Consider the following 17,421-nt stretch of genomic DNA (forward strand, 5'->3'; position numbering starts at 1 on the left):
CAGACAGCTCTGAAGACAGCAGCAGGCTAAGGAAGGTATGCATCAGATTACCTGAAGCCTTGTCTTGGGAGGTTTTTTTCTTTGACAAAGAGGCGTACAAAGAGAAGCGCTCTTCCTTATGGAAAACGTTCCATAACTTTTACTGCTCAAACGCAAGGGTATCAAAATGCCCTCTATGACTCTGAATGACTGTCCCACCACTGTCCTTTTTTTGAAAGGTTTTAGGTTTTCATTTGAAAATAGGCAACACTGCCAAAATTTAAAAGTGTACTTTACATCTTTCAACCAAAGATGATTTTTACTCTTTCAGTAAGTGAATGAGTACTTCTGTAACTTTCAGTAAAAGATAGACGAAAATAAATTGGCAGCACCTTAGAAATTATCACAGCACACACATTGTTAATGTTTCCTGGTTTTACACAGAACACTTTTAGGTTCTCATCTGGGTAAGAGGTGAAACGTCAAAATGAAAAGAAGTCAATGAGGAGAAAGTTCACCATGGTGAGTCAACAAGAGGTGACAATTTTCTGTGTCTTGCAGAGCTGCAGGGAGTTTGCATAGAAGGAGACCATCTTTCTCACAGCAGAACATCCCAAAGCACCAAGGACCTGTGGTTGGGTGCATCTGCCCGGAGTATGAAAGCAGAGCAGCTATCCTCAGAAGGTGTCTCCACCAGTTCACGTGTTTCAGAATGCACTCTGCTACTCACATGAGGGAAAGGGAGGAAACGCACAAAGACAAAAGTTCTCTTAACACTAGCCGTGTATGAAATTTGCCTGCATGGAATGATGACTAAGCGGTCAGGAGACACGCTGTCATGACTGATTCTGCATCTTCCCTGCTTCAGGCAGAGTAAGGAGTCAACCTGTTTTTGTGTTTTAGCAAAATCTGGCTTTCTCTGCAGCTTTCACTAGGAATGTGATGCTTCAATATTAGCAATTATGAATTCCTACTGACCAAGAACCGGCGTAAAATACAACTGTATAATTGTGCTAGCTTTACTGTGCTTAATACAATCAAGGGTGCTACTGGTTGTTAACTGTGATTCTGGAGAATACAGTGCAATTATTTTCTTTTTGCAGTTTTGTAACTGAACATTTCTCTATGTGTTTCTTCCACTTCTTAATGAAAGGGATCAACAGGACAGCAATGGTCAAAACCACCAGCAGTAATTTTACAGATCTTTTGATTACAGAGAATATCCTGAGAACACTCAACAGGCAAATGGTCAACATATTTCGCTGGGATAAAAGCACCCACATTAAAGTCCTTGATGTGTTTGGTTCAAATCACACACAAATCCATGTCTCACATTCCACCAGAGTACTTGGTACCTTGGGGAATAAACAGGATGTTGAAATAAATGAGTTTTCTGAAAAGTCTGGTTTTGAGGAGCCAGTATTTTCAGGGGAAGAATCATTTCACCTGAAAGTGACAGGAACTTTTTTTTATATTTGCTTCTTCGAGAAAGTAACTCATTAGCAAATCACAACAGAAACCTCATGTGAGCATCAACAAAGAGTACTTAAATTAGCAACAAAATACTTCAGAAAGTCCTGTTTTCATGCAGACCCGGTTTGGGCAAAATATCAAATCTTCTTGGTAATAATCACAAAAAGGAAACCATAGTAAACACTGGTAATCAGTATTTTTCAAAAAGTTAAACCTTTCCTAAGAAGTTAAAACAGTGTATGGCATTTGCACCAGAAATTCAAGTATGCACTGTAAACATCATAAAGATAGGAATAAAAGCATGCAGAAATATTTTAAGAATGCTTTCTCTAATGCGGTTTGAATTAAATTCGTAACACATTAATGCTTCCAACGATCACAACAGAGTTACTAAAGTAAATTTGAACATGGCCTAGGATCTCTTAGTCTTCTTATTACAAAATGTATTTGCTTTCCCAGGAGATTGTATGCAATACTTCTATTCCAAAATAAATATTATCAGCCATTCGTAGTCCCTTAATTCAGCTGGGTAAATAACTGTAACCTTGTCTTCATGGTACACAGATCTTTCACAGAAACTAGTCCGAAGCAATGAAAGGGAGGACAGACACATCTTTACATGTACTTCTTTCTCTTCTCATGGAGACAGCATAAGAGCAAACACACAAAAACCTTAAAAACCCTACTGGAAGGCACTCAAGTACCACTGTTAAAGGTTGTAGGAGAATCTGTAATGAATATCTGCAACATGAGGTCCTCCAGAATTACTAAACTATGTTCCTCCTGCTTCTTCCATTCAACTTGGAAATGAAAGCAGCAGTTGCAACGTGTCGTGGTTTAACCTGGCCAGCAGCTAAAACAACTACACAGCCATTCCCTCGCTTCCTCCCGCCCCAGCGGGATGGGGAAGAGAATCGGGAAAAAAAAAAAAAAAAAGCTAAAACTCGTGGGTTGAGATAAAGGCAGTTTAATAGGACAAAAAAGGAATAATAATTAATAATAATAAAAAATATACCAAACAAGTGATGTACAGCACAATTGCTCACCACCTGAAACCAATGCTCAGCTAGTTCTTGAGCCACCCTGCCACCCAGCCCACTCCGCAGTTATATGCTGAGCATGACATCATATGGTATGGAATATCCCTTTGGCCAGTTGGGGTCAGCTGTCCCGGCTGTGTCCCCTCCCAACTCCCTGTGCACCCTCAGCCCACTTGCTGGTGGGGTGGAGTGAGGAGCAGAAAAGGCCTTGGCTCTGTGCAAGCCCTGCTCAGCAGTAACAAAAACATCCCTGTGTTACCAGCACAAATCCAAAACACAGCCCCATACCAGCTACTGTGAAGAAAATTAACTCTATCCCAGCCAAAACCAGCACAGAAGGAACCCTGAAGATCATCTAGTTCCAACCCCCCTGCCACGGGCAGGGACACCCTCCACTAGACCAGGTTGCCCAAAGCCCCATCCAACCTGGCCTTGAACACTTCCAGGGAGGGGGCATCTACAGCTTCCCTGGGCAACCTGTGCCAGTGCCTCACCACCCTCACAGGAAAGAATTTTCTCCCTGTATCTAATCTAAACACCTGTCTTGACCTGCTGGTCATGCTTCTTTTGATGCAGCCCAGGACACGGTTGGCTTTCTGGGCTGCAAGTGCACGTTGCTGGCTCATGTTGAGCTTCTCGTCTACCAACAGCACCAAGTCCTTCTCCTCAGGGCTGCTCTCAATCCATTCTCTGCCCAGCCTGTAGTTTTGCTTGGGATCTGATTATATCTGATTTACACTTAGATGCTTTCATGTCATTACCCTTAATCAAGATAAGGAGTCTTTACTTAAAGGCAAATCAGCCCTTTTCCAGTCTGGGATTAAATCTAATTATTGGCTAACAGCTAAAAGCAGTGAGCACTTCAGCAGGTATCTCCTTTGGGAGCAAAGATGATGGTGATTCCTCTGGGAGCCTTCTACCCCATGGTGAAAACTGGGCAGGTGCTCTGTGATGTACTGGTGGGTGGCAGGTATCCCTGCACTAATGGAGGCACTGAAACTGCTGGGCGATACTTGGTTTTCAACTCTTGGAAATGTCTTAGAAAAATCGTACAAAGTAAACTACGAATGACGACCATGAGATGCTCTCCAGAAAAATATTTGATAAAACAAAAGCATGGCTGCATGAGTAATCTATGTGTCTGAGCTTATTCTGACTGCACTTGGGCAAATATGCTTTTCCTCAGCATCTGTTTCCTGGATGCTATCAGAAACAGGAGACGGCACTAGACTGAGCTTGTGGTCAACTCAATATGGCAGATCTTACATTCTCATAAAGTTCTGAACCCTATCACTAGTTTTAATAATCAGAAACTATAATACTAGGCTGTACAGAAATACTTGAGTGATATAAATAATGCTATTATGCAAGGATATGAGTTAATTATTGGCACCATAGTAAAACCACTACACTGCTGCTGTCTCAGTTATTTCTGCAGTAACTTATCCACTTTCTAGCAGTGGCAACCTACAGTGACGGATGAGGAAGAAAGACCTGAAATTAAATTGAAAGGAAAAATAAATAAGCTAGAAAAGTAAGAGTATTTGTACTTGTCCAGTATTATATTGTCTTCATTTCTTTTCCCTTGCCACATTTCCACTGACATGAGGAGGTAATTTACAACGTCAAGGAAATCCATGTCTGTCTGTGCTGAATTACTGCATTCATATTTCTACTTGTTTGTAGCAAACTAAAGTCATAATAAGCCCAGCAATGTAGATGAGTCATACAGGCCATCTTTCATTTAACAAGGCATCTTTAAATACCACTCTTAGTTAACTTGTACTCATTACCATCAGCAAGCAGTGTTTGTGCCATACTATCCTAATTGCCAGAAATTTGCATGAGTAAATCATTAAAAGGTTAAGTTATTTTTCATGCTAAATAAATGTACAGTATTAATCTGCTTTATTTTGTTATTATGAGTAATGGGATATCCTATAGTCGTATCAATTTATAATTATGCCAGATCGCATGGCAGGGGGGAAACAAGAACAACAAATAACAGACGGATGCCATTTCTGTTTAAATTCTCCATGTAAATTACAAATTCTTAAGTTAGACTGGGCTTTCTTTGCAGAGCACAACATCCAGATGGAATCGCATCAGTAGAGCAAAAATTGAGACACATCTTTGTCTCAATTTTTTTAAAAGCAAAGTAACCAAATACCTTTCAAACAACACCCAGCCTGCTTTCTATTTCCCTATTTGATCCTTAAGCCTGCTTTTATATATTACCTCTGAATACAAATCCGAGAGACAACAGTGAAATGCAGACGTTCTGGCAAAAGATGAGACGTGCATGAGAATTTCACATGTTGCTGACACCACCACCATAGGACGGAGCTTATTTTCGCACATGGAAATCTACCGAAGTGATGATGCATTTCTCACGAGGGGTGTGCGCTAGGCACACAGCGTCCCTCCAGCCCCTCCAAAATGCCCTTCTGTATATGTGAAGCACCTCTTTCCTGTGCTAGGTATTCCAGAACATTTCATTCTAATTTAATCCTGCTGAACACCAGAGTACCAGTGGTAAATCCAGAGTTCTTAATAGATGCTAAACTGCGACCCGTCACCTCCCTGAAGCTAAGCAAGCAAGCTCTTATGTACCTCTGCCAAATGAGAGCCAAGCTATCCCTGTAAGTTGGATATATACGGAGGAACTACGTTATATATGGGTAGCTAAATACACTTGTTGGTAATGTTAAACAAGTTAGTGGGAAATAATTGATTGTTCATCAGTTAGCCAGAAAACCATAACCACTGTAATGCTATCTCTGATAACTCTATTGCAGATGCAAATTGATTTAGTTTTGCTCATCACAATGAATTTAATTCAAAGTGAACTTCCATTTATTTGTTCTTATAGGTTGTTTATCATTAAAAAGATACATAGGAATTGCTTGTAAGTTTGCTTTCATACTATTGAACATTTGCATTCATCTTGTCTCTGCCTTGGATATATTAACTATTGCTGAGAGAAACACTACTAAATCAGGGAAAAGAACAAAAGATAACTACTTTAGCATAATTATACAGATAATTATACTTTAGCATAATTTTTCTCGGAAAAAACCACACACATATTCCAAAATAGTTTTATGCAACTGTCCTTTATGTCATGATGTCCTTTGAAAAGGCAGTTGTTGGCAGGGGAGACAGATGTGACAATACACAATATTTTTATCGTGATAACCAGTCACAGAGTTTGTGTGCTGCTTGCATCATCAGAAATCAACCATTTAAAATGTTCCAGATCCCATAAAACTAATAATTGGCAGAGAGTATTTTAGATTACATGCTATTAAGATAAGACAGTAAAGATTTTTCTTTGTATTATTTTATGTTTTACATTGTAAAATATTATGGGAAAATGCAATGAAGCAGAAATATATAAGGCAAACAAAATTTATTTATATTGCCAACATATGGGGACCATTTGTCATTTGTTCTCAGAAAGTTAGCTATGTTTGAAATCTATGGCAGATATCATCATGAAATATCTGTTTCAGAATAGTTTTGTGACAGAATATCTTAGGTCAAGCGGAACACGTATATGTGTGGTCGCATTACTTTCTGTTAAATGTAAAACAAAGCTTACATTTATGATTAAAACCAGAAAATATACTTTCAGGCAGAACTGGAATAACTTTTTTTCAGTTAGATATTAAGCTGAATCTTTTGTCAAATATTATATGCAAGTCACAAGACTACGGAGAAAAGTGCTGTCACACAAATCATCTGAAGACATCATTTACCTTGTGCAACTGATAGTATTGCTCGGCACCTATTCCTCCTTGTTCTTCTGCCGTCCATAGCACCAAGCGCAGAGTCCTTTTTGGGCGAAGTCCTAAAACATAATTTTAAATGTGGTTTTTAGGGCTAAATATCCATATATTTGAGCATTTTTTGCATTGGTCTCCACCCTCCAGTGGATGAAAAGCCTGGGTTTCCATTCAGTCATCTCTACGTTCACCAAACACAACTGATTTCAAGCGTGGGTTTTGTTGTTGAGCGTACTTTTTGTTTGTTTGGGGGGAAGGAGTGGGGTGCGGAGAGAGAGCCCACGCGAGGAAGTAGTGGGCTGCTGTGGTGCTGCTACCAGTTGCTTTTGCTGCATTAGCAGAAGAGAAGCAAATTTCAGGGACATAATTTATGTGTCTGAAAACCGTAACATAAAATAACTACCTTGATAGATTTGTGAGACATATGCTGCTGTCATTGTGGTAGTCTGCAGTAAGTAATGCACGTCTGCTTTCAGCAGATCCAAATCAAATTTTCATGAGAATTACCATTGCTTTGTCATGGTTAATTTACATTTACATTAATTTACAATTAATTCAAAATGAGCTGCTGGATTTTTATGAGAAATGTTTACCCCTTTCAAGAACTGAGGGGCTCTGCAATATTATTTTGCTTTTTATCAGAGAAGTAAAAAGCAACAATCTGTACTTTGGAATCTGAAATGCAATCAGCTGCTCGATGTATGCATGGCTTTTTAAAACAAGGCAAACACAAGACCATTTTCTATTTTGCTATTGTAGCTCAGTAAGAAAGATAGGTTCCCTGATAAATTTTGAAACTGTCTCTGCCACGGCAGATCTGAACAGATAGAAGTTGTTGCCCTTTATTTATTTGATTGATTCTATTCATAAACGAATACATTCGAGACATCAAACCTGAAAGCATGAAAGAACAAACAGACCAAGAATAGTGTTCTCTGTACAGTGTAATGCTAATTATGTTTGAGCAAAAATAGAGCCCCCAAAACTATTGCAAACAAAAAAAAAAAGAGAAAACCCAGTGAGGAGACTATCACAAGTGATAAAGCATAAATTACCACACACACTTCTGTGCTGAGGAGAAATAATATCAGTATCACTGTCAAAACTTATTTCCTAGCTGAAATGGATGAAGTTTACAAACAGACTTGACCTTCATTATTTTTTTTCTCTCGACACAATGAAAACCAACTGAAGATTTCTTTCTTGAAACTACATGCTAGCAATCCTCATAACTGCAGGCAGAGCATATAAGGAATACTCAAAATCTGAAGAAAACACCTTGGATTTCCCAGTATTTTATAATGAAGGAAATGCAAACAAGTCATTTAAAGGTGTATTTTCTAAATGTTGATCTGCTGATTGAAAACAGAAAGGTTGTAAAAACCTCATTATTTCAAAGACAACCCCCCCACACACATCCCAGTAGATTCCCTGCTCTTCTCCTCAATCATGACAGTACAGGATTATCCTCCTTCGTTTTTCAAATCAGCCAGCTGGCCAGTGAGGTAAAATTAAGATAATAAAACAGTGACTGGGTTGAAGTTAGAAAGATTTTAGACCCAAAATAACCACAAAGGTGCCAGCGGCTTGGTTAGAAGAGGTGGCTGTAAAGAAGAAAAGGTGCTGGTGATAAAGCACAGAGCGGCCAGTCCTGCAGCATGGTCCCAATGGCACTGCAGTTTAAGTGGCGAATAGAGGTGTGTGTGTCCTATCACAAAATACAAAGCACTGCAGCCCAGTCTCCAGCCCACCACACCAAGGCTGTGAAAGTAACTGTGGTAGGGGAGCAGCATCTCCTGCCTCCTCCCAGGCAAAAACCAAGACTCTTTGGTCTGCCACTGTTGCGTTAGTGATCAGGGACGTCACGTTCGGCTCCGAAGGGCTGTAACCCTGGCTGATCTCTCCTGCTCTGCACGAGCTTGAGAAGGTCTCAGCTCACTTGTGGGGAAGAAGTTTGAGATTCTTATGGCCACCTCCTAGCACACCATTGCATGTGTCCATTAAAGCTGGGGAAAGAAAAAAGTCCTGCTGAGCTTCAGTCTTTCCAGTCTCGGAGGCGGTGTATCGGGTCTTCAATCTCACTGATTTCTGTCAGCAGATTCACCTGTGTGTTCTACTGAAATTAAATGGGCAAGTTAAAAAAAAAAAAAAGCTATGGAGGCAGTTACTTTAAATACAAAACAAAGTCTAGAGAGGAAAATTTAATTTCCTCATTATCTTAATCTGAAAGCGATAAGTATTTATCTACCTGTTATTTTTAATAACACAGCTATTCTGACCAAAGAACATCAAACAAATCCAATATTCACAAGTAAAATTGCTGAGAATATTCTCAATGCATGTTTTTATTAAAAAATATGAAGTACTGTATTTAAGTTTTTGGTTTTGTTTTTGTTTTTTTAATGAAGTTTAACTATTTTGGCTTGCTGCTTAAAAACAACTGGTTCCTAAGCAAGGTATCATCTCCATGAAATCAGAAGTCTTGCAGATCAGAGCCCAAATATGTACTGAAAAGGCACGATAGAATAGCACTTGGACTAGAAAACTATGTTCAGTGATGGGTGTACCATGTAGAGGGGTAGGTAGCAAATTTTAAAATGAAGAAAAACTGCTTCACAAATAAAATAGTGCCTCTTTCCTTTTAATCTATATTAATTACATATTACATAGTCTAAAAAAAAAAAAAGAGGCTATCAGAAGAAAAAAACATTGTAAAGTTACCCAGAACATTTAAATAGACCATTTTGGCGAAGTGCAGCAGATTATAACTGCATTCACTGATGCACTGGTGCAGGGATCCTACCATGTCCTCCCTGGGTCACTTGGATCTGACACTGACTCAAATGAAAGTTGCAGAGCTCAGCACCTGCTCAAAACCACTGCAATCCCAGTTCCCATCCTACTGCTGCATCCCAATAAAGAAAATGGCCGGGGTTTACAGGAGGAGAACATTGAAAAGGTGATAGCTGGTACTCAAATAAATTGTTCTTTCTAAGCTCAAATAACTAAACCAAAACCAAAACCAACTATAGATCCTCCTCCAGCTATAGATTAATTTGCAAATCTCCAATGTTTTAGAAAAATGAAGTAGCTTTTTTTCCTTTCTACCTCACCCTTAACTGGGGAACATAGTCATAGTTTACCACAAAGGTGCATTTTACCAATCAACATCTGTATTCTTATGGTCTATCCCATGCATAAAAAATACTGTAGGGCACCAGGGCTCCTAAGTTAAAGGATGAAATAAAAACATCAATATGGTCAACCTATGACTAAGGAAATGTGTGTAGTAAGTACACCAGGACACTTGCTGCATTATAGCGACTCTGCGCTGGAGTGGCTGCTAGCCCTTTCATGTCCTTGGGTACCGCAAACACTTCAGTCATACTAAGATGCAGCTCTTATTGGCTCTATTTTCTGTTTCTTTTAAACCATCATAGAGTGCTCACACTTGCAGATGTCAGCAACAAGCCTAGATTAGCCAAAATACCAAATGCTTGAGAAAAAAAGATTTGTAACTAAGCTTTATTAACTAATCAGTTTGACTCCAACCTCAACAACAATGATGTATTTTGCTTCTCTTTCAAAACTTACATAAAAGATAATTGTCAACAAGTAACGTGGAGGTATTACACACACACATATATATGTATATATCCACATTTTGCATTCATTTTAAATCTAAAATGGATATTTCTAGATGTGACAGTGTTTATTAAATCCACACATATTCTTAGACATAGATGATCTCCCTGTGATAAGATTCTTACCAGGACGTTATACAAGACCTGAGTTGTATGTCCTACCTATCTTGCTCATGCTTGATAGAATTGAGACATTCCCACACAGTGAGACTGAAATGTATGGTTCGGTACAAGCGCAGACAACTTATGCTCATCTTGTTTCACCCTCAAGATACCGCATAAGCCAGGAGGGAGAAATGGAATTGTGTCTTTTTTTAATCAAAATAGAGATCAGTAGTGTTAATACTAAATTTCCTTCAGTAAATATTTTCCCACTTTATAAACATAAATCCTTACTGATGGAGAGGATTAAGTACAAAGATACAGAATTTTCTAAGAAGACAGTACATAATGGCTAATTAGACTTCTTCACGAGAAGTCATCATGTTATTATGAGACCGATCAACTCTTGAAAATATAAAAAGCATTCCACCTTTGTGAAAAAGGATTTTTTTTCCCCTGCAAGCCAAGGCACTGGGATCACCCACAAGCAAATCAAATAGCTGCTCAGCTTACATGAGGCATATAAGCAAACTGCAAATGGATGTGAGTAGATTAACAGGTAAAGTATTTTTACTTGCATTTATAGTGGTAAAATACTATCTTCTTGAGTTTAATTTCGAAAGTCTTTCTATTTCTTCAGTCTGAAAGCTGCATTTGTTTCCCAACCCTCCTGATTTTGAAGAACATTTGTAAGAAGTTGCATCGGCTGAAGAGAGAAGCTCCTTAGCAGTACAAAGATGGGGCTGAAGCTCATCTGTATCCAATAAAAATGAAAATTACTGTAGCCCCCCACCATGTGCTCTGAAACTGTAAAGACTATGAGGTTTCTTACAGCTTTGCCAGCTTCACCCTCCCATGACCCTGCGTAAATGGCCCAGCAAAGCCTTGAACTGAGCATCAAAGTAGAAGAAATTGCACAACCGGATCCCTTACTCTAATGCTGCCTAAGCCACCGACGTATTTGCTTCAGGAGCTGCTAGGGAGAGGTACATAAGAGGTATATCATCCTCAAGTCTTGTCCACTGCTGTGTTTAACATCATGAGCTACACATTTTTCTGCATTATTACCCTGTGGCCTGAAATTTCTTTACAAGCGTATTTATACAAGAGTATTAAGATACACGATGACGCTGCTGACAATCATCAAATTCCTAATGGACTCCCTACCTTTTTCAGGTCTGCGGTTGATTAGACATAGGGGATTTACTGTGTGACATAAGTTAGGATATTTCTATCATAAAAGCACTTCTCATAAAATGCCTGCAATTCTAAAACCTCTGCCACAGCATAAAATAAAAATAACACCAGTACTCCACATTTTGCTAAAGACGACAAGAAGTCTTTTCAAGTATCAGTCCATTTCAAGTATCAGCATAGTTTTCTGTAAACGAGAATGAAACAGTATATTTAATAACATCTCTGTTAAGCCCCTGATGGAGTACCAATAATGTGGAACACTTCCCTTCCTTCAGCTACGTTACAATAGGGAAATTCCACTTGTGTAATGTGCTTCGTACCAGCTGAAATTACTCAAGCAAGACAATGACCTTACCAAGCTCAAACTCTGTGCTTTTAACAGCAGCAGATTATTGTCCATGTCCCACCCACTGCTTTTCGGAGGTGAACGTTTTAGCTGGACGCTATTTATTTCCTCCCAGGTATACTACAAAACATTGATGGTCTCACTTAACACTCGGTGCCACAAATTTATATTAGAAATTATCCCATGAACAATTTGAAGAGGGCCCTGATACCACCTAGTACACCAGTCACCCATGGCTTGTTCACATGATGGCATTCTGGTTTTACAGGATTCCTTCGATGACAAGCTGCAGGTTTAAAGTTTGAAGTTGGAACACACACAGCATCAACAAACTTAAACACACGACTACTATCCTTCTTAATGAGGCACTTTTACACTTTTCTGTATTACTAGCTTGTCCTCATCCCTTTTGATTTATTGCAGTATCAACTGGGCTTGTCTGAAAACTGTGTCTTACGAAACTGTGTCTCAGTCTTTGAGTTTCCTCCATCCTATGCCTCCTGTTCTCCCCATCCTCTCTCCTGCTGTGTCTTCTTTGTTGCAGTTTTCATGGAAATTTCCCAAGTCTCTTGTGACCCTACTAGCAGCCTTCTGCAAACCCCCCCCCTCCCCCCCCAATTTCTGGTGCATATTTTAGGGTCAAATTAGCTGTATCAATAGTCATTCTTAATTGCTCTGGTTTGCATACAACACCCTAACAGTCCCTTCATGCATCATTAAAATCCTCTCCAAACTAGCAAGGCTCTGTTTTGTTGGTTTTTTTTTTTAACTGGCCAAATATTCAGAGGGGTTTTTTTCATTTTCTTTTAGATTCAATCTGCTAAAGTGGAAACAGTTTCATTCCTTAACAGACTGGGAAACAGGAGATTTTCTGAAATTTCCAGAATCTCAGCAAATGCATTATTTACTGGTTTAATTAAACTGCTGGGCTTCACGACAAGTTACATATTTTAGGTCTCATTGCATTCTCATTACACTGCCTAATTTTTACATCACTGATATTTTTAGTTATAATATTCTCTATTCTGGTCTAGACCTCAAGTGAACTATCAAATAAGTTCACAATAACTTTTTAAGCCATTTTTCTTTTTGTCTAATAGACTGGACAGACTTTTGGTGTTACAATCTTCTTTTCCATAGTATTTCCACATACTTACTCTGCAGTTTTGGCCTCTGCTAGAGGTCCAAATAAGCTAAGGTCTCAATAAAGTGAGGATGCATAAATTCCAAACATTTTGTACGCAATTATATTGCTTTTCTGACAAGGTTTTGATAGCTTTTGAAATGGAAGACAGGAAGATTTAAATATTCCCAAGTATTTTAGACATTATTACCTAATTTATGTATTCTGTGGCATCAGCAAGCACTGTTTTAGAGAAAAAGCTCTTACCCCTAGCATCCAGTTTCTCTGGCTCATTTCAAAGATTATACATATAGCAATAAACTGGAATTTATAGGATGACATTAATAATGCAATTAATCGAGGATGTCCAGACTTTTTCCTCTGCATATGAAGCCTCCATTCTAAACCAGCAGGATTTTGGCTTTCATGTTATTATTAGAAATGAAACCCTCTATGATTCAGACAACTAATCTCACTATTTGTACAGAAAAGTGTCTGTCTAGTTAGACATTTATTTAAGAAGAAATGTTTTATATTTGAGTGAAAAATAATGATTTAATAGAGAAAATCTAAGGCTATTAAAGTTATAAGCTTCAAAAGTAAGGCAAAGCACAACCCAAAAAAACCTTTCAGTATTACTTAAACCCTGACTATGATATATATTTCTAATTCTCTAGTGAGGCTCAAATTAGACATGGGAAAGAGCTTTTTGCTTGGGAAACTGCCTTTGTCTTCTTCTTAAAATAGTCTAATGCCATGCAATCTGCTTGATTTTTCTCCGTTGGTAGGGGTTCTGTCTGCAGCACTGAGGATGAAGTGCTTGCACAGGATAGCACTGGGAAGCGATAAACCTCTGAGTCTTGAAGGTCTGGAGTAAAGAGAAATGAGGTCTCCAGGAGAAGCAATTTTTTATTCCTGTTTTTAGGGAGGCTGATGAGTTTATGACAGAATGGGAAGGGAAGATTTACAGAAGAGTGGAGGTGGGAAACGTGAGAGTTTTTAGGCAGATTTATTTTAAGAAAGGTAGATTTATTTTAAGAAAGTGATGGAATATCCGAGAGGAAATGTCAAGGAAGGAGCTGGGTACACAAGACTGGAGGGGAAAGCTGTGAATGATTTGCAAGTCTAGTAACTAAAAATAACAGGGATTACGCCTTTTGACTGGGGAGATGGGGGAGAGGAAACCAAGCCCAGAGCCCGGCGTGATGGGCTGCAATCAAGCCAGGCAGGAACGCTGCCAGAGCGAAGGTTTCTCTGGGGGCCACCTCCTTGCCACCCAGAAGCACCGCTCAGGGACAGCTCAGATGAGAAGTGCTGACAAACGTGCTCTTCTGCGCGTGGGGTTTTAAACAAAGAACAGGTTTGTGTAGGGTCGTGAAGTCAATACAATACATCTACAAAAAAGAGAAAAGGAAACCCGCCGCTTGCCTGTGTAAAACAGCAAAGGCCCCAGTCAGCAGAGTGCTCCTCCACCCCCTGCCCCGCTCTGATCCTGTTGCCATGTTCTCCAAGTCCCACAAAAGGAAGAGGACACTGCCCACCTTCGAAATGCATCGTATTCCTCTCTAGGAAAACCTCCCTCCCTAAAAGTATTTGGAGATCTCATCAAATTGTGGAGCAGAAAAGGCAACGCAGGGTCCTGCACTTTGCTATCATCAGCATGAACCATGATTTGACCTTCCTGAGTGGTGCTTCTGCCTTCTGCCTCTGCTGCGCTGCTCTTTGGATCGTAAAAACCCCAAATTTCTTAGGCTGTCCTCAGAGCTGATGAGTCAGAAAATGCACCAGCCACACTTCTCTCCTCATATTGAAAAGATATACCTTTAAAAAAACTAACAGTAAGGACTAAATGCCCCTGATTTCATCTGCAAAGAATTTCAGCATTTCACCATGTCAGCTGCATAACAAATTAAAAAAAAAACAAAACAAAACACAATAGCCCCTGTCACCAGGTTCTTAAGATTGTTATAGATAAACAAAGCACACTTTTTATCTTGAATTTCCTGGGTAAATTAAGGCTTGCAGAGAAGCTGCAGTCCACAGGACAAAAGGCAACATGGGTATGAATGCCTAAATTTACTGCCAGATTAACAACTTTGTATGTCTGCTATGCCAAACCAGTACGGAAATTGAAGATTTAAGTATTTGACAAATATGCATTAAACCAAATGTTGAAATGAAGGAATAAACGCAGTTGTAGTGTAACAGCATACACAGATATTTCATACCAAGTAGATTTAATAGATCCTTGTAAAAGGTGAAGGTCAGAATAAAATACGCAACTGTGGAGAAGTGGAAAGAATGTAAGAACAAGGAGTTAATATCAGGCATACTTAATTTAAAAAAAACCCCAAACCTACAGTAAAAGCAGTCATTTAATCATGTTCCACAACATATCTCCTAGACAGCAAACAACTATGCCACCACAGCTATAGGAAATTCAGAAAAACATTTAACAAAATTTTTGGCAAGTAGGTTAAAATTGCAGTTATATGACTTCAATTAAACTAGCAGAAAAGGAATGACTCCAGTGAACACTTTTTTAATAAAACATATCTTTAGTCCTCATATATTAGCCAGTGAATTTGGACTCCAGAAATTTAACTTCATACAAAGACTACAGTGAACTGCATAAAAATCTGTTCTACGATTTTCCAGTCACATTAATCATGGGTATAATTCAGATGAGAGTCACAGTTTCAATTTTAAATAAGTTTTAAGGGGAAAAGAACTGTCTATTACATAAAATGTAATTCAGGTAGTACCTTAAAATTCTTATGTGCATTGTTTTAAAACATTTCTGTAGTTTTCTGTGCCTTCATCCTACGAAACAGATTTGGTTGTACTAGATCCATGTCTACTTCTATAGGAAAGTTGACTCATGAGATTCCATTTCCCTATAACGCTGGCAAAGAGGAGGAAGTACGCATAGCACCTATCACCATACATTTCTCCCCTTCTCATGCACATGTAGATCATCGTCTAGGAATGTAGGAAAACCATGTAAAAGGTGTGATGGTTGGGATTAGACTTTGTCAACAATCACCCTTCCTTCATCAGGCTGCTCTAGCAGCAATGGCATCAGGCATCCTGCCCTGGGTGCAGAAGAGGAATATGTGCCCTGTTCATCTACTTGACTCCTGGTATTCGCTGGCTCTGGCAGCTCCCCATAGCAAATATTTTTTTACATGGAAGAACCAGTATTCCCAGAAGCACTTGGAGGCACAGTCCGAGCAGGAGACTTCCTGGTCTGATGTGGCATGCAGACATGACTGAACATGAGCTCAGTGCATGAAACAACAGCAAAAGCAGGAAAACATTTACTCTGTACCACAATCCATCACTACAGTAGTCTTTGGAGTGCAGCCTTTCCTGAAGTCTATACCAACTACTTCAACGTAAGGAGTTCAGATAGGAGTAACTGGCAACACCTTACACTGCTGCGGTTCAAGCAATTGAAGGGAAAGAGGGTACGTTTGTGATTTGGCAAACTCACAGCGCAACCATTGGGCTTCTTACGAAGATGTACCCCATAAACACACAGACTGGGCAGTACCTGGTGGACATGTGTGCACTTCTGAGCTTGGCAGGGCACCAAGAGTTGACTAGTGATGGAGCAAGCGAGACCCAAACACAGCCAGAGAAAGGCATTTCTGAACAAGCAGAGAGAGCTTGTGGGTAAATGTTGCTGAAAGAAACCTGGGAAGTGAACAAAGGACCTGTTGACTATTTGATTCCTCCTGTGCTAGCAGAGATGAGACTCTGAAAATAAACTAGACTATTGTGTCAAGTAGCAGACCCTGTCAGCTTCTCTTCTCAACAGGAAAAAAAAATTGGCCCCAGCTGTTTTAATTAAAAAGAGACACAACAGTTATCATGTCTGAAGTTTTTCAGAAGAAAGCAGTGAAATTCATCCATCAAAATCGACTGCATCTCTAACTCCAGTGGGCTCTCTACTGCAGTTAGGAGGCATAAAATACTATGCTTGGAAAGCTGATGCTGCCATACTATCACCTTCTAAAGACCTTTCTCTGTCATTGTTGTTATTCAGTTCCTTCAAGCTCCCTTTAAGGATAAAAGTCGCATGTTTCTAGCTCTGGAGCACGAGGTGGCTGTGGCAGGGTGCTCCCCGGGGCCAGAGCAGGGCAGAGTGCCTCTGGCCTCGGCTGGGAAATGCCCCTTGGACAAGCGATGCAGGAACACAGCTGGATTAGGAGCAAAGAGGCAGCACTGGCTAAAGCTAAAAATCATTGGATACATACTACCTGCTTCTTGCTCAAATACATCGTACACAAGTATTAGTCCTGAGCAAGACTGGCACGGTGGCAGCAGGAGGCTTGAAGTGGTGGGAGAGGAACACAAATACCTACTTCACAGAAACTGGCAACCAACATCCAGAGCAGGATTGAGTCCTGCAGGCTGTTTGTCCAACCTGTATAGCCAACAAAATATGGCATCACAATAAATTTAGGGTAAATTTATGGTGATGTTTTATGAGTAGCTGCTTAACTAGTCTTTTATCTCACCTGGAAAGGCAGCTTCTTTTGTGGTGGCCTCATGTGGCATTGGGACAAGAGAAACTGTATTTCAAATGACACCAGAGCATTAACCAGACTAACATGAAAATACTGAGGCAAATGGCATTAGCCATCTCCAGACACATCTATTTTGCACACAAACCAACAAACATAAAATTGGAGAATTATAAATGCAACCTGAAAACAAGTTG

General features: G+C 39.5%; 1 protein-coding gene across 1 annotated transcript in view; it reads right to left on the reverse strand.

The window, feature by feature from the left end:
• CPQ (carboxypeptidase Q) overlaps positions 1-17,421 on the reverse strand; it is a 156,458-nt gene that overhangs the window by 33,953 nt on the left and 105,084 nt on the right. Inside the window, exon 6 of the mRNA XM_054817998.1 lies at positions 6,254-6,345. Coding sequence (XP_054673973.1) covers positions 6,254-6,345 — 92 coding nt within the window. The remainder of the gene's footprint in view (positions 1-6,253; positions 6,346-17,421) is intronic.

The sequence above is a fragment of the Grus americana genome, chromosome 2 (genome assembly GCF_028858705.1).
Source record: "Grus americana isolate bGruAme1 chromosome 2, bGruAme1.mat, whole genome shotgun sequence".
NCBI classification, from domain to species: domain Eukaryota; kingdom Metazoa; phylum Chordata; class Aves; order Gruiformes; family Gruidae; genus Grus; species Grus americana.